Below are 25,155 nucleotides of genomic sequence, written 5' to 3' on the forward strand. Positions count from 1 at the left end.
GCCCCAGCTCGCGCACGCGCGTCCCGCTTCCCGCTTCCCGCTGTACGCGCTTGTCCGCGCGCGATTGTATCGTTATCTCGTTTTATGTTAAGTTTTATATCTCAAAACATTATCGAAAATACAAAAGTTTCATCGACTATTCTGGTATTGCTTGCATATGCATATCTGTGCAGCTCAGTAGGCACTTATCACAGAATTTATTTGTTACATATCTCTCTGTCAAAGCTTCCATAAATATGAAAATCATTATTAATTCTTAACCATGCTATGGTTTTTATTTTGTACTTTATATTATTACGTAATGTTATTATATGTTATATGTAATATCATTAATTACAACCGCACCGTTTCGCGCCATCTCGCGCCTTTAACCTCCCCTCGTTACCGGCTCGAAATCGTTTCCACAATCGACATTTCTGATATTCTCGTTCGCAGGAAGATAAGAGAAACGACAACGCGATAATTCCACGGTTGCTGCATCAAGCTATGCGTTTAGATCCTTCTTGAAAAACTCATCTCTCTCCCTTTCTCTTTCTCTCTAGCGCGATACCCCGCGGACTGTACCTGCTTGAAAAATTTTCGACACGCGCCGTAAACGCAACGGACGGACCGGTTAATCTGCGTTTACCTTATCGGCCTCCCGGCTTTCCTCTTTCCCTCCTCGTTCCGTTCCCACCTCTGCCCTCTCTGTCGGCCGCGAAGCGGGCCGAGCGGGACAAGCGGTCTGCGGTTTTCCATCCCGTGGAGGAAAGACGCGCGGTCGATGCACCTGGATCGCGGATACGGATGCTATCGTGGAGCGGTGTGACGTTTGCCGCGAATCGCAATAATCGCGCTCGCACTGCCGCCGCGGCGCGAGTGCAAGCGCGGGAATTATTAACCTCCCCGACGATTCCCATTCTACGTATTTGTTATTATGTAAGGGCACATTTTTTAATTCTTAACTATCCTGAGGTCATCAGGTGACTCAGTTTGTAAGATTTTTCTTCAAGACCAGCATTATGTATTTGGATTTTGTTTAATTGTCAGCTGTTTTGATTTCTTTCTGAAATAATCACAGATGCATTCATGTGCAAAATCGAGACAAAAGATCCTGCGTAAAATTGAAAAATATTATTAAATACTAAGAATAGGAATTAGAATTTTAGAATCAATTTCCTCAATAAATTCTACAGATAAATAATACTAACTACACCCAAAGAAAAGTTTCCTTGAGTAAAAAAATATTTGCTTGAATCAAAGAAACTTGTACATTGCTGTACGGTTAAAGAAAAGTTTCTTTGATTGGAAGACAATTTTCGGTTGTTCTTTTTATTAAAATTAAAGAAATGCTTTAGTTATGCAACGCAAACCGTTTTTTAAATGAAAGAAATATATTTTTAAATCCAATTTTTAAAAACAAATAAATTATTTTTTACATTGCTGTCAGTACTTTCTTCGAATTAAAAAATTATTTGTTTAAATAAAATGAATAATTAGAACAATATATGTGTAAAGTCATTTTTTGAAATCAAATCAATTTTTATTCTCCGCAAAAGTATTTTCCCTACAACTTAAAAAAAAACCAAGTTAAACAATTTCATCAATTTAAACATAATTTTTCTCTAAATGTATGCTGTATTTCGTATACCACATTAATGTGTTTTATCTTATTAATTAATATCCATTGTTACATTTAATAAAAAATTGATTCTAAAATTTTAATTCTTATTCCTAATATCTAATATTTCTTCATTGTACACAGACCCTAAGACATCTTTTAAAATGTTTTATTATCTTTAAATCACTTTGTCCCAATTTTTTATATATTTGTTATTAAGATGTCAACGTTCTTTTTTCAATTTTTTAAATTAATCAAATACATCAAAATCATAACAATAAAATCTATTATTTATTTCAGCCTAAATAGATTGGGTCACTAATAACCTCTCGACATTTTGTATGTAATAAGAAAAAAACCCTAAGTTAGTTAAGAATTAATAATGATTTCTGTTATATTTATGAAAATCTTGAGAGATTTGTTATAAATAATCTCTATGAGTGCTTATTGAGCTATTATTTCTTACCATGATATTCAAAGAGATAAAGAAAATGTATTTAGTATGTACTTTAAAAAGATTAATTATAGACTTCTTTCTCTTTCTCGTAATTTACGAACATAAATAATTGTAAGAAGCGATAATGACTACGATATGAATGTAAACAATATTTCACAAATATAGTTATAGAGATTAAAGATTCAATCGATAACAACTCATAAATTAACTTCTAATAAGAAATGTGAGTTTCCACGTTGATTAGAAAATACCGATACTTCAAATTTTATCGATTCAATTGATAAAAAGTCATAAATTAACCTTTAATCAATGAGAAATACAATTCAAATGTTCCATCAAATAGATTCTGAAGATAGCGAGCTTATCTCCATTGCTTTTAATAAAATATCAGGAAATAATTACCATAAAGATAATTCATTTATATGCATTTAAAGATTTGCAATTTCGTTATTCATAAGAGATTTGCGAACAGGAGTTTGTAAATAAGCGTATTCATCCAGTTAGCATTTATTGATTACAAGATTAGATAACTACTTAAAAAATTAAAAGTTGAATAATAAATTTACGAATAAAATATTAAATTTGTTTAATAAACACACACTATAATTGAGTAATTTAATTTTAAAACTTTGAAATTTCTAATTTAATATAAATAATACTTTTCAAAACTTATTTATAATTTAACTTAAGTTCATTGAATTTTAACGTAATTTTTAATTAGTTGATTTTTTATTCATGTAACTTTTAACTAAATTAATTTTATAAGCTATTAACTTTAACTTTTCAGTTAAAAATATACATTACTTATCCAATCTTGATGGTTTATCACTCGTATTAATTCATTAACGCAGAAGCATTTTTATTTATAAACTCAAAAAAGGTAAGCACGAGTCTGACGCTAGTTTTAGAATTGCGATCCTCCGATTCACGACTGCTAATACGTTCTCGTGGTTTATGTGAGCCTCCCGAAAAAAGGGCACGTGCTCCCCGAGTGCTCGTAAACACGTTTCATGGAACATGCCAGTCCGAAGAAAACAACATCGTCTTCGTTGCCCACTCCAGTCCGCATCGTCGTACGTGTCCGCGATATCGCGCGCGAGAATCTACCGCGGTATCTAATGCACGATGTAGTGCGATACGCACAGGACGCACGAGCCGCGGGAGTCCCTGGAGACTCGCGCGAATAAATTGAATAGCGAGTCTTATCAGAGGCCTCGTCTTTATCGGGATGCGAACTCACCTGACCTGAAAATCAAAATCAATTAATTACTCCAAATGATGCAACCCGTCACGGAGACAATAAAAAGACATGCCATGCAATTATGAACACTACCGCGTGCCCATTATCGTACGCCAATGCCTGCACAAGAATTCTAAAGCTTTCCCGAAGTATTCAAAATTTTTGTGCTCAACTCCATGATCGAAAAACCGACTCTGAAGTGAGCTCACCACTCCCCAACCACTGACGACAATGCCGTCGATATTATGGAGGTCACTGCCTACTTTTCGGCGAAGTCCACTGCTAAATTTTGCCCCAATGCCGGCTGTGAATTTCCCCTCGCGTGTTTCCAAAAGAGAGAGAGAGAGAGAGAGAAAGAGAGAGATTGATAAAGCGACTTGATGTACTTAGGTCGTAATGTAAATTCGATTCTACGTCTTTTTTATTTTTTGTTTTTCTCTCTCTCTCTCTCTCTCTCTCTCTCTCTCTCTCTTTCCATTTCTTTCGTTTTTCTAATGGTTCGCAATTTTTTCTTTCTTTCAAAGAATGAAGTCTCACGAAAGTGACTAATTTTCAAATTAAATTCGACACAAGTTGAGATTGCAAATTAACACAGCGACACAATTTACAATTTGAAAATATTACACTGAACAAAAGTTATTAACTTGACTAAATTTTTCAACTAGATTAAATTTTTTTAGTTGAAATATTTATGTGGTATTTGACTTAAATACATAAAATACTGGAACTTTAGTTTAAACATTTATATATTTAACTCTTAACTACATATATAGTTAACTTAAATACATAAATACTTAAACTAAATGAATTTATCAAGTTAAAAAAATTTAATCAAGTTAACTACTTTTTTCTCAGTGTATATTTGACAATTTCTTGAATCAATTTCTATGAATCAAAACCTATCAAGTTCTATACATAAATAAATCAAATTTATTTTCGAACAGAGAAATAATCAAATAATATTAGCAAATACTGCTCTATTCAAATTGCTTATTTAATTTACTCACTCAGTTGTTACTGTTGCTGCTGCTGTTACTGCTGCTGTGTGTCATTTCCTGTTGATTCTGAAAATATAATAATGAATTACTACATAAATATAAAGAATTATTACATAAATATAAAGAATAATTTACAGTTATCAGAATGTTCGCAATAATTATTTGCAATTTTTTTAAGTGCTCGTAGCATCATTATTAAATTAACAATCAATTTAATTTGTGATATTGTAGTATTGTTCGTTTTGTATGTTCTGGATCTACTCGCAGCAGACCCAAGCAGACCTGACTATCTTTAAGTTAAGATAGAGAAACTCTGGAAGTGAATCGTAAAGCAGGAAGTAAACTAGGTGAACCTAGTAGACCCAGAAGAAACAAAACAAACAATACTATAATCTCATGAGTTCATGACTGTTCACATATAAATATCGTATATTATATTTTATAAATTTTACAAAACGTAAATGTACAAATGGTTTTTTTTTAGTTGTCTTTATTTGATATTTTATATGGAAATTTACATACAAAGAGTTATGCAGTTTTACAATGTAAGATTTTATAAGATTTTAATATTTATTTTTATACAAGACTTGTTATATGATAACAACTGCAATACCTGTTGCAGAATGTGTTATGCAACTTGATTTTACTCTAATAAACAATATTGTAAGCGTGCAATCATCCTAATTAATATTACATTTCATTTTTTTAAGAATTCAAGAAAAGCGAGTCTCGCTAAGACCCTTAAAGTCCATGATTATAAATTGAACAAGTTACAGGAATAACAATTGCAATAAACTCTTCATTTTATCACTAGTTAACAGCTTCAGATTCATGTACTAACAGATAATATGTAATATTAAAGTTAAAGCTCAAAATGTAACTATTTCAGATCAAATATGGGAACGCGATCAACATTCTCATTGTAAAAAAATAAGATATCAAATGGACAAGAACAGGAATGTAAAGGCACAAATTTGAAACTGTTAACTAGTGATAAAATGAAGAACTTATTGCAATTGTAATGCCTGTAGCTTATTCAATTCATAATCAGTGACCTTAAAAATCTTAGCAAGATTCGCTTTTCCTAAAATCTTAAGCAAATAACATGTAATATTAATTGGAATAATTGTACTTATAATATCGTTTATTAGAATAAATATTTTATTTAAAACTTTACATGCAAAGCGTTATGCAGTTTTACAGTGTGAGATTTTATAGGATTTTAATATTTGTTGTTATACAGATCTCGTTATGTGATAACAATACCTGTTGTAGAAAGCATCATGCAACTTGGTACTACTCTAATAAACGATATTGTAAGCGTACAATCATCCTAATTAATATTACATGTCATTTACTTAAGATTTTAGGAAAAGCGAGTCTCGCTAAGACCCTTGAGGTCCACGATTATGAATTGAGCAAGCTACAAGCGTTACAATTGCAATAAGCTCTTCAATTTATCACTAATTAACAGTTTCAAATTTGTATACTGATAGACAATATGTAATATTAAAGCTAGAGCCCAGAATCTAATTGTTTCAAGTCAAATGTGTGAAAGCGAACATCGTTCTCACTGTAAATGTGAGATATCGAATAGGCGAGGGCAGGAAGATGAGGACACGAATCTGAAGCCACTTATACGAGGTATATCAATTAATAAAATAATATATGTACCGAATTATTCTACGGCGATCGTCATTTCGCTGCCGATCTCTCATTCTCGAATTACACATTAATACCGGCCGCCCGATATTTTATTCGGCATTCACGATACTGCGCGGATAACACATAATACGCGAACAAAAGCAAAAAGTGATATGTACGATCGCAGTCGATCAGGAGCAACAAAAATTGCGGAGCAAGCGGAGAATCGAGTAACGTCACACGAACACGAGCCAGCGACGAGACGCGACAAACTCGTACCGCTTCACGAACGAGACACGATCTGCATACAATCTTGGCACTCACGCTGCTACCACACTCGACACACCCGACGTTATATCCGCACGAAAACTTCAACACGAAGAACACGAAAGAAGCACGGATCGTCCGCCGATCACCAGTACAGGTGATTACAGGCGGGTAGAGGACAAAACAACATGGCAGTGGCGGCGACTCGACGATCGTTGCCGACTAGCCGGCACGCCGGCCGGCATTATTCGCGCACAATCAAAACTTGGAACGTACGACGAGAAGCACGGAACCGATACGTTGTACGTCCGATCAACGGCGACGACGGGGTAACAGTTAGATAAGGTTAGGCGGCCGCGCAGCTACGTAGTTAACGTAGTGCGTACCGGCCACGTGACGCATGCGCTCAGCGAACGTTGCCGAGCGACGGCGGAGATAGTCGAGCGCGTCGAGCGGCCGAGGCATCGCGGCAGCCTTGGCCACGTGCTTTACGATGCGAGTGGGGATGGAGAGGCGACCGAAACAGCGTGGCGCCTGACCTTGCACGGTCAACGACACGAGTGAAGCTGAGGGCATTAACCGACGGTAGCACGTGCGCTTCGGAAAGTCTCTCTCGCTATGTTCATTTAACGTGACTACCGCGTCTCTTGATCAACGACTTTGGGGGAGATCTACTTGCATCGCATGGCGTTACAAACTCTCGTAACTCATTTGCAGAGTTGTCGGTAATTAAAAAATTAAAAGTTAATACTTTTAATTTTACTTATTGTTAGTTAATTTTTAATGATTTAATTTTTAACTTTAACCATTTATTTTTGAAACACGTGAACTTTAATTCATTAACTTTTTACCGAAGTTAAAAATTTATTTATATAAAGAAAATTATAAAAGAAAAAATTGCAAAACAAGGAAAAAAGATAAAATGAAGTAAAGGTATAAAATGAAGAAAAAAAAGATAAGAGAGCGAATATATACAAAGGAATTAATGTAAATTTTTAATAATCGCTGGATTTGGTATAATATTTAAAAATTTTGATGTAAAAATAAAAATTTGTTTAAAGAAACAGTATCTTCTTTTCTGTCTTTTAGTAAAAACACATGTAGAAGATGGAAAGATACTATAAAACGTTAGATATAAAAAAACAATAGAAAAAGAAAAAAGAAGAACGAAAGAGGTTTTAAAATACGAAAAAAGATGAAGTTGAAGAAAAGAAAGAAAACAAAGAGGGGAAAGAGTTTAAAATAAAAGACGGAAGAAATAAAGAATAGTACCGAACATAAGTAAGTTGAAAAAATTTTTTTAATAATCATTAAATATTTTGTGATATTGCGATATTCTAATATTAAAATAAAGATTTATTTAATTGAACATTATTTTCTTTTTTCACTTTTACTAAAAATTATATATAATATGCGATTGTATTGATTATATATATGGGGCACGTAAAGAGGTCCACCTAATTATGTCCATTTTTAAAAATCTGAAAATATTTTTATAAATAATTCAATACATGTAAAATATCATACCATAAAGCAAATTTTAGGATCGCAATGAGATCCTCTCAAAAACTAATATTTTTTCAAATACAAAGTTATAATTTCAGTCGAAAGATAGACAATATCAATTTTTATTGGTTAATTATTTAAAATGGTTAATTTAAAACTACGTAAATATTATACGTAACTAACGTATATTATTTACGTAGTTTTAAATAATTAACCAATAAAAATTGATATTATTTACTGCAGCTTTTGGCTGAAATTATAATTTTGTATTTAAAAAAAATATTTGTTTTCAAGAGAATCCCATTGCAATCCCAAAGTTTGCTTTATGGTACGATATTCTTACATGTATTGAAGTATCTTTGAAAGTTTTTCGAATTTTTAAAAATAGATATAACTATTCATTTCTCTATTTAAACTAAAACATTAATTTTTTAAATACTATTAAATTTTTTGTTCATTAAAATTAACGTTTTTATCTGAATTATGAAAAAAATCGTATCTCTAAAAATGTTTTAATTTTAGCTACAAATGTTAAAAAAAGAAAAATTTCTATTTTTAATTTAAACGATAACCTTCAATATCTTTGATGCAAGGCATATAATACTTGCTTTTTTTATCATCAACCTTTTACAATATGTCCACTAACATGTTTTCATTATCATTTTAAAAATCTCAAACAGTTTATTTTTAGATGGACTCATTTCATGTGGAATACCTCATATATATATTACGGTTAATTTGATTAATATGGTTATTATACATAATAACCCCCCCCGGTTAATATGCATAATAATCCAATAAAGCTAATTTTGATAAATTTGAATAATGAAAGCAAAAATGTTTCTATGACATTCTCGAGATGATCCTTAGGACGTATCCTAAATTAATATTAAATACATTCAACTTGTGTTAGAACAGGAAATTTTTTAATCAGAATACGAAGATAGAACCACTTAGATTTTATTGTAAAAGAATTAAATGTACTACTACTTGTGTTTTATTTAAAAAATAAAGATATTATTTCGGTTTTATTTATTAAAATAATATCACAGTTTTTTATGAAGTAAAGCTACAACTATTTGGATTGGAGTAGAAAGATTCTTGAATCAATATACAAAGATATTACTACTTGGATTTTATCTGTTAGAAGTTGTACAATAGTGTTATATATTTCAAAAAATAATATATCCTTTTAGCAATTTGCGCAATCAAAAGATTTCAAATATTTTTTAATAATACATATCACTTAGACTGAATTAGATTGCATAATTTTGTGATACTATTATTTTTTTTTTTAATTTATATATATCACTTTGATTGAAAAAAAAAAATATTTTTAAAGTTCACATTTTCCTTAGATTCTAACTACACGGTCTCTAAAAAAAGCAACTTAATAGTTATGCAAGTAACATCGCTGTTATTGTAAAAACACTTAACGATGGACTTTGGATCTACAGCAAATTCTGTAACCAAATGTATACACAAGAAAATGCTGTTGAATTCACAGTCCCATTGGAAATGCAATATTAATAAGACAAAAGGATTAAAAGTATAGATAGTTACAAATATAAATGAAGAAATAAAAGAGCGCATTCCACTTGATGTTCACAATTAAAGCTCTTGAAATCATTTCATTCATCCTGTTCATCAAAAATTAAACAAAAACAAATGACATACGCAAGCGTTGCAAGCCTTTTAACATAAATTTAGATAGTTGTTCGTCATGAAAGTGATATAAAAATAAATATAAACATCGAATGGAAGCACGAGAAAGCATCGCGTTTCCGTCGCCGACTCTCCTTCCGTCGAGCCTGCGAATAAATGAAAAGAAATTAGTGGCGTTCACATTACCAGTTACCGCGCTCTCATCGGGAGAGGACAAAATTTATTGCATCAAATTGGTTACAAAATACGCCATAAGTCTCACTCGATTTATCGCTGGCGTCGACGGTACATACCCTCTACAATGTTACTCAGAGTCTTCCAGCTTCACCGCGTCTGTCTCTCTCTCTTTCTTCCTTGTTTTCTTGGACCACAGAACACTCTCGGGATAATAAAGTAGGATCCGATATCGAAGCATCGATATCCTTTAGTTAGGCGACAAGAGATAACAGGAATATCGTATTCCAACCGATTTCAAATGTTGCATCAACGCAGCGACGTGCACAAAATATTTAAGCACCCGAAAAGAAAGAGCACCATCAAAAAATTTTTATTGCGGCTGTCGGGCGTTCCTCGCGAGGAATAAATTAATCTTGCATTCGTTCAAGAAGGGCCTGGAATGCCTTGGGCCACTGCGAAGAAGCGCGTAATATACGAGGGCGCACGTACGTGCGCCCAAATATTCATACACGATTCATCATGCGTCTCGCGGGAATTTAACGCAACAAACATTTATTCACGTGGCGAGCCGAACGAGGGGCGCACGGTGGGCGGAAAAGCACTTTCTGAACAAAAATCTGTCGATGTTTCGGTTCTTAATCAATTTGGAAAAAATTTATTTTTAACTTGTTGGAAATCGAACAGGCCCTAAGCCTGTTAAGAATACGTAAATTTGGATCACGATCCAAATCAATAAGAACGGCCGATCCAATGAAATGAGCAAAAATTTACAAATAACTACACGGAAAGAACGATTTTGCTGAAGTATCTAAAAATGTAGCTGGATATACAGATCTGAAGAAATAATTTTATTGGACCATCAAAATAATTATGACGGATCTTCAAGCATGATGAGCAATCCTGCAAAAAGTTTTAACGTCCCACTAACCAATTGGAATGGTCCAACACAATTATTTTGATAGCTTAACAAAATTATTTTCAAATCTGCATCCAGATAAATTTTTAGGTACTTTAACAAGTTCTTTTAGTGCAGATTTTCATGGAAATTAATTTTAATGGATTTTCGGGATCTCTAATGATAAATCTGATACAAAAATGGTGAAATTTAAGAAGATGAATTCAATATAGCGGCTAAAAAAAGAAAAGCTATTTTTTTTCTAAAACTAATTGTGACAAATTTTTATTAATATTGATTACGAACCTAAGGCCGGTATTTATAGTCGTAAATAATTTTCAATCTTTCATTAAAAGCGCAATTAATTACAGATTCGTTCATACATTTATTCATATTTTTTTCTTTCAATCAGATTAAAAGTTATTTAGCGACTGATGATTTTTATCCATAAAAGATGTTTTTCTGGCCATTGTACAACACGGCGGGTTTGTTAATGCGTTTATGCTTGTCGAGATGGGGACTTAATTAAAAATTGAATTCGCCGGAATACCGCTGGGAGGTGGAATAAATTTCAGATGCACGGGCCATTAATTAGAACGCTATCGCGCTACCAACACGACACAGTATTTTCGTATTCGCGTTTACGATCGGAAGGAGCCCTTTAAAGAGAAACATATCCATTATGCATCATGTGCGGCGACAATATTTAAAATAAACGTGGCAATTATTTTTAATAATTTTGCAATAAAAACTTAGAATAGAAACAATATAATCGAGGATATTAGATTTTATTTTATACATAATCTTTATTTCAAAAAGAAATTCTCCAGCGAATTTGATTTATTCCTGCGATAAACTAGAAATTCATATTTGCAGTTTAATATCTTCAGTAACGCGTCATAAATATTTTTAATTTTATTCCTGAAAAAAAATTTTAAACATTTGGATAACGAGAGAAAATACATCGAGAAAATACACGGAAACATCCCCCTCTGACTTTGCTGAACTCTTAACAAAGTTATAACCTGGACTAAAATAAGGAGCAAGTGTATTTCTTTACGATTGTCTCTGATCTATTTTTATAAAAGTTGCTTTAAATATTAGCACTCTGCAGCGTTAACAAATCTGACAAGAAATTTCACAGAGTAACCAGTTAAAATATAGATTAAAATATAATAACAATATAAATATTATATAATATAAATGAATAAAAAAGTTTCATAACGCCTAGTAAACGTAGCAAATAAAATATGTATTCAACCTTTACAAGTAAACAGCAACGTAATCAAAACTATTTAAAAAGTGAAAGCCGTCTCTTAGATTTTCGCAACTAATATATCTATTAGAAAGAAAAATTTTAATTTCTCCAGTAAGTGCTTCTGAAAAATTTCCACCCACCAGCATTCACCCATGAGAGCTGCTCGACTCCTACGGTTGGAAGAAATGCATACGCAATGTGCGTTTCATACCGCGATCGAGATCAGGCAGCGGAAAAAGGCCGTTTCTCTCGGGGTTCCGTAACGGAGCGCGTTCGGGCACGTTTTACAGCGGCATCCTCCCGGTATTCTCCGCACGCGGTATCTCACCGGTACGATCTGGCGCACATTGTGCGTGCCTAGAAAAGTTCTCTTAAGCGTGCGCGGCATTGTTTCGCTCGCACCGGCGATTTTATACACGCGAAAAGCTATGATTTACGCAACGTAGGCGTGCCTATGGTACGTCAAGTTTTTAAGGGCCACCGAGAGAAACAAGACTTTCTTTCTATTCTCCTAAATTGGCGCGCAAACCGTGTGAAGTTTGTTGTACGGCATTTTACATCGATATTTGAAACTTCAATTTATGAAAGGAAAAATAAAAAGAACTCTGTCTTAAAAAATAAAATTGCATCACTAAACTGGTAAATTATAATGAACGGGTAAACATACTTGGCTAAAGAAAAAAAACATTTTGATCGAGTACGTTTACTTATTATATTTTTTTTTCAAAACTTTTAAATAATTTAAAAATTTTTAGCAATTTCTGTATCATTTTTTTATAACGTTTTAGAATTTCTCAGATTTTTTATAAAAGTTGAAACACTTAAGAAATATTAAGAAATATATCTCTAAGAATTAAAAAATTCTTTATTCACCTGAATTCTGAAATATTCTAAAATTTCTCAATCTATAATTTATTCTCTTATTCATTTCTCATTGTATAATTTCTGAAAGAATCTTTACAAAATCTTATAAAATTTGAAGAAGTTCAAGATATTTTTCAAAGATCTTAAAATATAAAAAATTCTTTAAAAAGAAAAAGATATGAGCATTTTTTTTCATCGGAGATGTGTTGTGTACAAGGAAAATGCAGATAAACTATCGCTCGAAAGTAAAATGAAGTAATGACCTTTTACTGAGAATTACTTAATTCGCAACAAAGGAAGTCTTCAATTACACAGATCTTCGTTGAACTGGTAATTTCCTGTAGTTTAGAAACCCACACAAGGTCGCATCGATATTTAGCAATGAGATTGCCAAAGAACGTCCTCGCATAATTTTCAGGATTGTAGAAAAGGATCGGTTGTTTGCGTTCAATTATAGCGCATAATTACGGTTGTTTTTTCTTACCCTGGTGCACGGAACGTCTTCCTGTATTGCACGCGCGACAGAGCGTCCGTTCAATGCGCCACAAATCCCACTCACGTACATTGCAATCTAATAAAAGTGTAACGCACGACAAACTTATAATTCCGTGCTCCATGTATGTTGGCAATCTTTCAAAATCCACCTGTGTTGGCCAGGCTTTTCGTACTCTTTCGTAATACAGCATTGCGCAGGCTAATCAAAGGGTTCGAATTTACGAAAGAAAAAAGTGCGTCTGTCCTCTGCAGTTAAAAAATCACCAAGCGACTTGCATTTCTGTTCTATATTAATGGCTTTAAACTGTATTATAATATTTAATAAATAAATACGTATATTTAGATTAATTGTGGGATATAAAATATTTTTTTATATATTCGCTTATTCAATTAAATTGAAAGTAGTATTACGAAAAAAATCCTATCATATAAAAAAAATTGAATAAATCTTTTATAATTATTTTAACAAACAACAATGAAATAAGAGTAATTATCTAAATAAATAATTTTAAATACGGGAACACGTTTTACAATTTACTTCCTTGATTGAAATTATTGCCACGTGTAAAACCTTATTTAAACGAAAATAAAGAATAGATTAAAAATAGATAGAAAATAAAGAATAAGTTGTGAGATGTTTCTTTGATCAATTTATCAATTCGATCGAAATGAACTTGAGTAATATGTTGCATAGAACCTAATGAATATTACCTGCTGTGATATCATGCAAAATAGGTATTGCGAGTGTTACCAATAGCTAGTGAACGTTGAGAAACGCCGTTTGAATAATATCCTTAACAATAATTGCTTCGGTCACGAAGAAGAAAGCGCTGTCCCCAATGAATTGTTGCATTCATTGAACCGATTAATCCTTTTGCTCGGACGTTGTAATCGTGCTTCTTCATAAAATGGTCGATCGTCGAACGTTGAATAACGATAACGATGAAAAAAACATCGATAGACAGCGATTTAATAAAATAATTTTAATAATTTAATCACGCTCTCTGTAAATAATGTATGATTTAATATGATACAATAAATTGATTAAGCAACTCAAAATAAACTTGAAGAAAACATAACTTGATAAAAGTACAATATATGTAAATATATTTTTAACGGTATACTGATACTCAAATAATAATTAATCAATTTAAATACGATCAGTCTAGTATGCAAACTATATTATATTACAATATATGGCAATGGCAAGCAAAACATCCAGAAGGTACGTAAGTTCGCATGAAGGGATGTGGTGGTTGCGCTGGATCCAAGTTCAAAGAATCTTCGCTTTCGTCGCTTAATTCCCCGATGCTGAACGTGTCCGTCAAATCTTGTTTATGCTTTGAGGAATCTTTGGATTTCGGCGGAAAAAGAGTCATTTCATTTTCACTACAATTATACAGCAAATAGAATACATTAATTAAACTTGATCACATAGACACATATAGGACATGTTCTTTACAGATATGATTTAATGATCTAGATCACTGCATCAGTCAATGAACAAATAAAAAATGTAATTACATTTTCAAAATAACATTTTAATAAAATCTGTATAAATAGTAAACCTAAAACATTAATTTCTAATCCATTATTTCTTATTATTCTATTTTTTTTAAATAGACATGTACTGAGAGTTGAGTGTGTATTATACAACTTGATAAAAATTACAAAATAAATTTACTAGAATATTTATAATTTTATTGGTCAAAATCTAGTAAATCTTGCTCACTTTTGTAATTTTCACTAAACTTATGTGATACACAATCAATCTGGTGTTTGTTTAGCAACCGGTGTAATGACCTACATTACTATATTTAAATAATAAAGACAATGAATTAAATGACAGATTGTAAATCAATTTTTAAATACAATACGCAATGTATTAATATCATTTGACAATTCTTTACACATATATGATTGTTTAATACCTTTCACTTTCACTATGCCAGTATTCGACTAGAGGAACATGCTCCTTATTTTTATGTGGTATAGGCAATCTTTGAATTGATATTAATCCGGCGGAACTAGTGTTGCTTGTATTTTCATTTTCATATTTTGGAAGCTTTATGTAATCAGAATTGCGTTGGATTCGTTTTGCTTGTTCGATGCGTATCTCTGAAAAACAATATTACTATAATTAGAACAAAACAATCATATAAGTCACGCTGATTATTGCAACAGCAATGTTGAAATAACGCAATATAAAGAGCTAAAAGCTTATTTCAATACCAAGTTTCTTCTGTAGCTGTTTCGTTGTATTCCGTTGAGAAACCTGTGTATGAATACTGCTACAACTGCTGTCACTACCCTACAAAAAATTAAAACATTTTTATGTCACTAAACAATCTTTAACTTGTATTTTATAGCATTTATAAATCATTATTAATATCTCACAATTATATATCACAGTCTTATAATTATATTTCTCTATTAAAGTAAATTGTATAGCAAGCGACTTATCTGTCGATATATTTATCAAAATAAACATTTACCAAGAAAAGTCTTTCATCCTCAACATGATTAACAGCTTTAGGATCACTGTCAATACCACTATCTTCCATGATTCATCAAAATATTTACACAAATATATAAGCTTGTCTTTTGTCAATTCATCTGTAACATAAAAAAACATTTGTATTATTTATTATGCATTGCAGCTGGTCAAGCATGAAAGAGCCAATATGAAAACTGAAATAAGAATAAAACACATATAATAATTAATAATAAACCACCACTGTAATTAACAAATCCTTGTATTCAGGCACACAACAAAGAGGTTGCACACATATGGCACACGGTTCTTACGTATTTGCGGATTCTCAAAACTTAATAATATATGCATATGTCACTCCCCATTACGATAATTGTATAAACTAAGATTTTACAAATTCTAACGAAAGATATTCTCACAATTCTATGCAATAATAACCCTGCAACTTGTTGGAGTGCTCACATTACGTGGTATAGTCCATTATTGATTTTCTCCGTGTAGGGTAACCCCAAAGAGAAAAGCATGCTTGTCCCAGCGTCGTGAAAGAAAAGAACTAGCATAACAGCGACCAGAATATTGTGTATGAATTAAGCGAATTTTGGACGTTTCATGTCGCATAACAACTTTGCCAAAAACGCTTCACTTTCACGTGATATACTGTTGTCACAGGTGCACATCACATGTACGTGTTAAATACAGAGCTATAGAAAGCTACATAACATTTTTATATCAATTCAAAAATGTAACATTTACTTGTAGACTATCAAGCGATGACAAATTCGAGGAAATGGGAACATTATTTCAAGTTGAAATACTGTATCATACACAGGTTGACATTGCTGTCAAGGTCTGGCGCATGGTTTCCACCATGGTCTGGCGTATCCTAGGAAACTGTAACAGGCTTCTCAGTGTTGAATGACACATGAGAAAATGGCATTTGGAGTTTTTATCTGTTATATCTTTACATATTTCGTCGTACTGTATTGGAAACTGTTGAAAAGTAATATACTTGAGTTATAAAATAGACCCACTTTAATCAGAATAATCAGAAGTAGTGCCTGATATGATAAAGTTTGCTTCTTCATTATTAATAGTAAGTCGCACTGTATATTATAAAGAACATATAATTTAATGCAATATTTATTTAACAAAACAATATTTAACCAAACACCAAGAAAGGTAATTCAATTTCAGTTGATTAATTGTGCCAGTGACTGTTGCAAGTGTTTGATATATTTTTAAACATACAAAGGAAACAATGGCACCGACAATACCCAAAAAAATACCCTCCAAAGGGTCGGACATAACTAAAGAGGTACACATTTGCAGTTATAACACCAATTATGAATAAAAAAAAAATTAATTCGTCACATTGAAGAAAATTTAAAAAATCAAAATTTTGCAGCAATCTTTGACAAAAAGTTATGTGTCTCGACTAGATTTGGGTGCTGGTGACATGGATTGGATGCGAGGAAAGACTTTGCTTAGGCCAGATGATCAACTGCAGTTAACAGAAGCAGTATGTTTAACTTGTCTCTGTTGACTTTTCAGTGGATATTTCTGGATATTTCTTTATCTATAATTATTGCCCTAGGAATTGCAAGAGGAATTTGCTAGAGTGCTAACTATACATAATACCAGGGTACCAGATTCCTTAGTCGAATGGTCATGGAAATTGCGTGAATTTATAAGATTGCCTCCTCCACCGCATTTGGTAACTCTTCTGAGTATAACTGGCACTGTACTACACAAAGATTCTGAAGAAGCCAAAGTGCAAATGGCAGGAGGAACAATTGGTAAAGTCTCTTTATTTACTGTGATAGTTAGCACGTCTGATAAAATAATTATGTAATCATATAATTATAATTCCTCATCTAGTCGAAGACCAGGAGGCAACGGATGAGAAATTAAAGCGTGATAAAGCGGAAGAAGCAGAAGATGAAGAAGAGGAAGAAGGTAGGTAGAAGAAATTAAAAGTTATACATAACTTAACAAAACCAATTTTGATATTTTCTTATAAATAAAAATATAAAACGCATGTTCCATAAGAACAGTAGATGAAATAGATAAAACAGTGGAGGCGCTAGCCGAGGCTGAACGTGAACATGAGTTGGAGGCCGAAGCAGAACCTGAGGAAGAGGAAATAGAAAAGACAAAACCCAAGAAAATACCTAATCAATTCAATTTCTGTGAGAGAGCAGCGTTGACATATGATAATCCTATGAGGGCATGTATATTATTTCTTTTCTGTACACCAAACTTATTTAAGTATGTAAACTTTTTCTTAGATATAGAAAGTAAATCATATACGTTTTGCAGGACATGAGTACGCAAACTATACCTCCGCCTACTGCAACTTTTAATGCCAATGTACTTCAGTGGACTATCTTTGATGAGTATCAGGTATAAAAAGTTCTCCTCTAATCCTTAATAAATCAAATATTTTCGACAGAACATTATAAATGATTTCTTTCGCATTATATTCAACATAACAAAAAGTAGCATATTTGTATAAATAAATGTTACATACATTATTTTTGTTTGAAAAGCATATAAGTAAAGAAATATTATACAAGTTTCAATTATTTTATATGACTGGTAGGAAGACTATGCACAACAACAGCGTGAGAAGGAAAAGGAAAAGAAAGCACCATTGGCACAACCGAAGAAAGAAGACGTGAAGAAAAAAAACCAAATAGAATCTTCAGCAATGACAAGCAGAATGTTACAAGCTGCAAAAACGTTAGAGCGAATGGTGAACCAAAACATTTTCGACGATATATCACAAGGTAGGCTTCTGATCTTCTCTTCGACGAAATCTCAGTTTCTAGTATATGTTTCTTCAATTGTTATTAGATTATAGATATTGGGATGATCCGAGCGACGAATTCAAGGAAGGCGAAGGCTCTTTATTACCTTTGTGGAAATTTTCTTATGAAAAAACTAAGAAACATGACATCACGGACTTGTGCTTCAACAGCAGATATTACGATCTCTTTGCAGTCGCCTTTGGATCATGTTAGTAGAATATGCATATTTTGATTTTTATAATGTATAATTTTGTAAGTTATAAATAAGAACTGGATTGTGCATGTTCTAGTGTCATTCAACAGTCCAATAATAAATGGCACGGTATGCTTGTTCACCTTGAAGAATCCATCGTATCCAGAATGGATTTGTCCGATAGAATCTCCCGTGATGTGCCTAGATTTTAATGCCCAACATCCTCATCTTTTAGTTATCGGTGTGAAACAATACTATTTCAAATATTTAATAGCATTATATAGTGATATTTATTTAGAAATCAAATGTTTTTACTGAGAAAATCTCGATTAAATATTTGCATTAGTTTACCTATTATAATTTCTAAAACGTTATATTGATGTAATAAATTAATAATAAAGGTACCATGGACGGAGCAGTGGCAGTTTATAACATAATGTTACCGCCGTCCATGCCACAATACAAAAGCAACGACGTTGTGCAGAAGCATGGAGGGTTAGTATGGGAGGTCTGTTGAATCTTTCAATCTGTTGAATCTCTAATACTTTATGAAAAGCTGAGAATTTCCATTTAAAAGCTTTTAACAAAATTTTTTAAAAATATGTACTGATTATAGATTCGATGGGCTCCTGATACGGAGGAAGGAAATCTAGCGTTCTTCAGCGTCAGTATCGACGGCAAGATAAATCACTGGGTGTTAAACCAGAACGATCTCGGTCTTACCACCGTTATGACATTATTCCTGGACCGACCACCTATACCAGGACCAGATGGCACAATGATTACGTTGAAAGGTAACACCAAATAATAAAAAGAAACCGGAAATCATCACGTCCTGCGATGATGATGCAAACTGTTTGAATCCAGGATGCGGAACGTGCATCGCATTTCATCCCGCCGATCAGAATGTGTTCCTGGTGGGCACGGAGGAGGGTACCATGTACAAATGCAACACGGCGTACAGCAGCATTTACATGAGGACGTATCACGAAGCGCACACGATGCCAGTGTACCGGATAGTCTTCAACAAGTACAATTCCAGCATCTTCGCCAGCTGTTCGGGCGACTGGCGAATCAAGATCTGGGAAGACGAAAGACCGTAAGTTACATCTCCGTAATTGCAACAAGTCTCATTACAGTAATATCTTGCACGTAGGGAACCTTTGTTCATGTTCGACCTGGGTGTTCCGATTGGAGATGTTCAATGGGCGCCGTACAGCTCCACGGTGCTGGCTTGCGTATCAAACGATGGCAAAGTTACGGTATTCGATTTGAATGTTAACAAGTACAGACCGATCTGCAGCCAACAAATAGTCAGTAAACGAAAAAACAAGTTGACCAGATTAGCTTTTAATAACGCATTGCCGTTTATAATAGTCGGCGATGACAAGTAAGTAATATTATATATTTAATTAAAACTTGCATATAATTTCAAAAATATACTTCATGTAATTAACTATTCGTTTATTTAATATCCAATTTTGCAGAGGTACCGTAAATACACTGAAACTGTCTCCAAATTTACGAATAAAAGTAAAACCGACCAAGAAGCAAATGCACTTGTCGCATACGGAACTAGAATCTATGAAATTAGAAAAGTTGCTCAGCTTTGTAAGAGAGCCTCCGGTATTGACTCCACCTAAAGACGTGAGAACAGTCACTTAAAATGGATCTGAATAAGAACACGGGTTTTATCCTTTTCTTTTGTAAACAACAGCTTTATTAATATTTGCTATAACAGACGGATACATATACATATCTATATTTTTACAAATAAATTGGCACTATAATTATGCAATAGAGAGATCAAATAGTTCTACGAAGTAGTTTATGTACCTGAACTCTTATTGCTGAAAAACGTTGTAACAAATAGAATAATTCAGCAATTCACTTAAAACAAAGAAACTGAATAAATTGATTTGAATTAAAATGATTCAAATAAAATATATTTACACAATTTTTTTAAACGTAATGCGACAGACGTAACTTATTTTTGAATGCTTTTCCCCGTTTTCTATAAAATAGAAATTTTTTAATTGCAAAACTTGAATAATCGAATTCCTACTATATAAATATTTATAAATATTTTTCACGTTTTATAGTTCAAGATAGATTATATTAAATTGAATACCTTTATCTCACAAATAAAATATCTTTAAAATATTATGAAATCAGATCTTTTATTAATATATTTTTAATATTAAATATTTAAATTTCTAATAGAATATATTCTAGTACTATAGTTACCTACTAATAAACAATAATAAATCTAATAAAAAGTTAATATATATATAATGAAAATGTACTTGTGAAAAATGTCTCAACATCTATATCTGCAAATCTAGTTAAAAATATTAAATTTATTTGGCACGATATATTAACAGGTCAATTCATGCAAGAAGAAAGTGATTTTGTGACTTTTACTATTCCACAAGCTGAGTTGTTTAAAGATATAAAGGTAATATTTGATAACAATTATTTGTCATTCTTTCTTACTAAAGTAGGATCCGAATAAGGCAAATAGAAATGTTTACAAGTCTTCTTCTTAAATGACAGACATTGTCAAATTGTAATTTTTATTTAGATATTAACGTCTTCATGCATAGATAATTCCTAGTATCGTTAGATACATACGTAATGTTTCAATACAATTATCAATTCGATAAACGGCTTAACTCTTGAAGCTCCTGATTTTTGCGTAAAATCAGGCAACAATAACGCCGTATGCTACCGCGAGTAATCTCAAGTTACAATGAATCGAAAAAATGGACTAATCAAAGACAAATCTACCAGGTAACTCTGGATTCTCTATCACACCCTTGAAGTATTTAAGCTCTAGGAAGTCTCTAATATTATTTGGACATGGCACTTGTCTACCGGCGAATTCGATGCTCGACATCGGATGAAGAAAGTGCTCAGGGAAATTCCGGTTCTTCAAGAACCATGCGTCCTTCGTCATGGATCCATTGCGCGCGTAGAACGGTAGCAGATTCACATGCAAACGGTTGACCCTGGAATACTGTACCTTGAAGAACTCTCCCTCCGTCGCCTTCTCCCAAATGAAGCCATCATCGTCGACGACCGGCTTGCTCCTCGCTCTAACCAGCCATGGCGATCTCGTCAAATCGTCTCGATTTAGTCCAATTTGTATCTCGTGATCCCACGGTAGAATATCGCCGTTCCTCATCGCTCCCAATAATGATTGACCTTCCAACCAGAATCGTATACCGACCTCCTCCAGCTTGTCGATAACGTGATAGGCGACCTTTCTCAGTCCAGCCAAACAACAAGGCGGCGTGTATCGGTGCTGATAGAGATACGACGGCACGCCATTTATCACCGAGCCAAAACATCTCGGGGTTTCTCGCGAACAGCCATACCACTCGATGGACCCGGAAGCCCTTGTAACTTTCTTTATTCCCAATTTCTCGAACATCAATCGCTCCCGTGTGCGATACAACTGCTGCATCTTGGACTGTGCCTGTTGGTTTCTGTACAATGGTTTTCCCTCGTTGAACTGATAGTTTTTCAATATATGTGCCTAAAAACACACATTACAAAAAACATTTCAAACATTTGTAATTGATCATTTTATTTTAAGATAAATTTGAATCTTTTCCTAATGCATAGAAAAAGAATATGAGAAAAATTAATAAGTTTTAAAGAAAATATGTAACAAATAGAAAATACTTACCAAAAAAAATTTAAACACAAATTTATATGTTAACAATCACTGACACCAGAACACAAAACTGAAGATAAAATATTTATCAACTACATATCATCACAAATTTTGTATATATAATATTTAATTACATCAATATAGTATAAATAATAGAAGCATATCAAAATACCACATGGATGGATCAATAACAGAAATAAAACATGCAACAGAAATAAAAGAAATTATAACAGAATAATTTACAATGGCAGTAAAAGAAGAAAGCAATAAATAATTGTTTAAATTAGATAAAATGAATTACCTTTGCTCCAATAGCTGTTGTCTGAATGTACAACGCATCTGTGAAGGGCAGCAGGAATGGATCCGACAATTTTCTCAAAATTTTTGCTTCAAGCATAGTTACATGTTTGCCCATTACGCTATCACATTCCGTTCCTGTGACTCGTGCTACCCTCAAACTCCATTCTCTCACTTTTAAATCTAATTCAAGACAATGTAAGATTATCTTTCCCACTGGCACAATAACTATCCCTAAATTTGACACTTGCGAGACAGTCTCCTGTAAGACATCAAAGAGAATAACGTTCTGTTGCAAGATAAAATATCTTTTCATATAACAAAGAAAGTTTACCTGTATAACCTGCTTAGTTGATAATCTTGTTGCATCAGGTAAGAACAGGACAAACTTGGTACGTATGTAGAAGAGTGGATTCCTCTCTTCGAAAGACTTATTAAATTCAGGCCGTAGGCTGATCAGCTTGACATTCTTCAAACTCTCATTGGCGAAGTCCAGCTCCAGTGGTGGGTACGGCAATTCATCGCAGACTATCAAGATGGGTATCCCTGGAAAGGAATTCAAAACAGACTCCACCATGGATGCCACATCGTTTTCGAAGTTCTCGAACTGTCGGATGACGATGGTGACCAGGCGGGCCAGGCGCCGATGAAACTTCTGTGGGGGCTCGTTCGTCGCAACACTCGGCGTCAACAAGCCCAGGGTGTTTTGCGCCGCGAACAGCCGCCATATCTTGTGCCAGACGATGATGTTGCCTAACAGCGCGAGAACCAGGAGCGCCCTGACGAATTTGAGGCGCATTGTTACGGTGCACGACGCGGTCACATCTTATGTATATTTATACGCGAACGCGACGCGTGTTCTCACAGCGTCCCGGCGTCGAGTTCTGGCGTCGAGAATTCGACAGGTCGGGATATTCTGTCATGCTGCAACGCGCTTCCGATGAGCTTACGTGCGGGTCATCCCGCACGACCCGATGAACTCTTACGTCATCACCAAGTTAAAAAACACGTAAATAAAGCTTCATTGTCCGATGCAGACGGACGCCCACGAAGCGTTCGAGTTAGCCTTTGAGGTTAAGATACGCTAGGTTAGCCGACCACCTCGTCTGCTTATCCTATTTTATCGTGTGGGCTTGGGCTGTAGCAACATACAATGCGTATATACATATATTGATTGTGACAAAATCCTCTACGGACGCTGTTTCTTTAAACGTAAACAATTTTAATGCAAATCGAAAAAAAAGTTGGCGTATAAACACAACTGTCAAAAAGTGATGCCAAAGTAAAATGAAATTAATTACCCGAAGGCCGTTTTTGCGTTGAAATTGTGACCTGACGTAATCGTAGAGGCATACAAATTCACGGATGGAAACGCATAATTGATCTCGTACTGGAAATTAGCGTAATTGCGCTTAATTGAAAAAGGCCGAACCTTGACCTCTCCCATGCGCATTGGCCGACGTTCGAAAAGTATTTTAGTAACTTATTTTACTTGTATCGAATTACCAGCTTCTCTAAAATATGAAATTAGAGCGATCAAGTCCTGATTAACTTAATTAAGACAATTTATCAAATAATTAATATACGTGTAGTATTTTATTAACATGAAAAATAAATTTTATTTTTTTGACACATGAAAGCAAAGATTAATTAAAAATCAGACAATGAATCACTAGCTAAAAGTTTTGCCGTGGACGATTCTCTCTGCTAATTAAATTAATTAAAAATAATTAACTCTATTAACTCAAATTTGATTGAAGCCGCCCGAAATAGTTATAATTTCAAAGATTTTTGAAAAATACATATTATTCATGGAGATAGGAATATGTATATGTAAACATATTTTTAATCAACGCCATTTTAGATCAGAAAGAGCAAAAGTTAATTATTTATCGCGACTCTTTCTTTTTTACTCTCGTGTAGAATAATTACCGCGTCCTGCGTGTGCGAAAATGATTCGAGAAACATGAGCGGAGAAAAAGTGAAAGATGCGTCTCGCGAAAGCTTCGAGGAATCCTATTCTATCCGATCCTATCCGTTTCCTATCCGAGCCTCGGATAACAGTATGCTCCATGGAAGCCGAGGAGCATACTGCGACAGGAGGTTTTATGAGATAACGACGTTAGAACGTGTCCGCGTATCCCGAGAGCTCCGAAAAATATCAGATGTTACGGGGAACGCATGTTGAGCGAGGAAGTCGTTGAAATCAGCCGGAACAACAGCTGATACCACGCTACCACGCCCCCTCCACTGGACGGGCCCTCGGCAATCTCCCTCCATCGCTCCGCTTCAAAATGGCTCCGCGGCGCGGTCTTCCCTCTCCATCACAGCCCCTTCCCAAGCTCGACCAATGAGGGCGCGGAGGCGCGCGGAGTGGGGCCCTCGTACCCGCCCCACCCACCTGAGTTACCGCTCACCTCCTTGCGTCACGTGGCCTCCTGATAACTCCTACGATTCTCGAAGCTCCCAAGAGATGCGTATTCTAACCTCGCTACCTCTTAGCACCTCCAACTGTGGTATGCTTCCCTGGTAACTGACGATTTCTAAAGCCTCACGAGTCGACGCATTTCAACGTCTGTCTCGTTACTCTACACTCCCCGTACGGGTTACACT

At 33.9% G+C, this 25,155-nt stretch overlaps 3 protein-coding genes and 1 long non-coding RNA gene across 7 annotated transcripts; 1 reads left to right on the forward strand and 3 right to left on the reverse strand.

Moving 5' to 3' along the window:
* Positions 1 to 2,771: 2,771 nt before the first annotated feature.
* On the reverse strand, positions 2,772 to 6,735 carry LOC120358064. The gene is made up of 3 exons (XR_005575023.1): positions 5,970 to 6,735; positions 4,305 to 4,361; positions 2,772 to 3,302 (listed from the first exon to the last, which is right to left on the reverse strand). It is a non-coding gene; the product is annotated as an uncharacterized LOC120358064 (long non-coding RNA).
* Positions 6,736 to 14,038: 7,303 nt separating this feature from the next.
* On the reverse strand, positions 14,039 to 15,682 carry LOC105204071. Its single transcript, XM_011173103.3, has 4 exons — positions 15,562 to 15,682; positions 15,299 to 15,377; positions 14,998 to 15,184; positions 14,039 to 14,455 (listed from the first exon to the last, which is right to left on the reverse strand). The coding sequence occupies exons 1-4, from the start codon at positions 15,628 to 15,630 to the stop codon at positions 14,254 to 14,256; spliced, it is 537 nt and encodes a 178-aa protein (XP_011171405.1). The 5' UTR covers positions 15,631 to 15,682; the 3' UTR covers positions 14,039 to 14,253.
* A 795-nt stretch (positions 15,683 to 16,477) lies between these two features.
* On the forward strand, positions 16,478 to 20,487 carry LOC105204070 (dynein intermediate chain 2, ciliary). Of its 3 annotated transcripts, XM_026134836.2 has the most exons (15): positions 16,478 to 16,653; positions 16,755 to 16,875; positions 16,966 to 17,079; positions 17,155 to 17,356; positions 17,439 to 17,516; positions 17,615 to 17,787; positions 17,880 to 17,963; positions 18,163 to 18,349; positions 18,417 to 18,578; positions 18,661 to 18,804; positions 18,965 to 19,071; positions 19,180 to 19,357; positions 19,431 to 19,662; positions 19,720 to 19,953; positions 20,051 to 20,487. In XM_026134836.2, the coding sequence occupies exons 2-15, from the start codon at positions 16,819 to 16,821 to the stop codon at positions 20,226 to 20,228; spliced, it is 2,130 nt and encodes a 709-aa protein (XP_025990621.1). In that variant the 5' UTR covers positions 16,478 to 16,653; positions 16,755 to 16,818; the 3' UTR covers positions 20,229 to 20,487. The 3 variants fall into 3 exon arrangements, with proteins under 3 accessions (XP_025990621.1, XP_025990622.1, XP_039306720.1); XM_039450786.1 differs by lacking the exon at positions 16,478 to 16,653 and having other exon boundaries at positions 16,756 to 16,875; positions 17,000 to 17,079; XM_026134837.2 differs by lacking the exons at positions 16,478 to 16,653; positions 18,661 to 18,804 and having other exon boundaries at positions 16,748 to 16,875.
* On the reverse strand, positions 20,266 to 25,084 carry LOC105204069 (fukutin-related protein). 2 transcript variants are annotated; one of them, XM_011173098.3, is made up of 5 exons: positions 24,960 to 25,084; positions 23,844 to 24,056; positions 22,877 to 23,680; positions 22,547 to 22,804; positions 20,266 to 22,104 (listed from the first exon to the last, which is right to left on the reverse strand). In XM_011173098.3, the coding sequence occupies exons 3-5, from the start codon at positions 23,339 to 23,341 to the stop codon at positions 21,334 to 21,336; spliced, it is 1,494 nt and encodes a 497-aa protein (XP_011171400.1). In that variant the 5' UTR covers positions 23,342 to 23,680; positions 23,844 to 24,056; positions 24,960 to 25,084; the 3' UTR covers positions 20,266 to 21,333. The 2 variants fall into 2 exon arrangements, with proteins under 2 accessions (XP_011171400.1, XP_025990624.1); XM_026134839.2 differs by lacking the exons at positions 23,844 to 24,056; positions 24,960 to 25,084 and having other exon boundaries at positions 22,877 to 23,810.
* Between the last annotated feature and the right edge of the window lie 71 nt (positions 25,085 to 25,155).

The sequence above is a fragment of the Solenopsis invicta genome, chromosome 6, assembly GCF_016802725.1.
Source record: "Solenopsis invicta isolate M01_SB chromosome 6, UNIL_Sinv_3.0, whole genome shotgun sequence".
NCBI classification, from domain to species: Eukaryota; Metazoa; Arthropoda; class Insecta; order Hymenoptera; family Formicidae; genus Solenopsis; species Solenopsis invicta.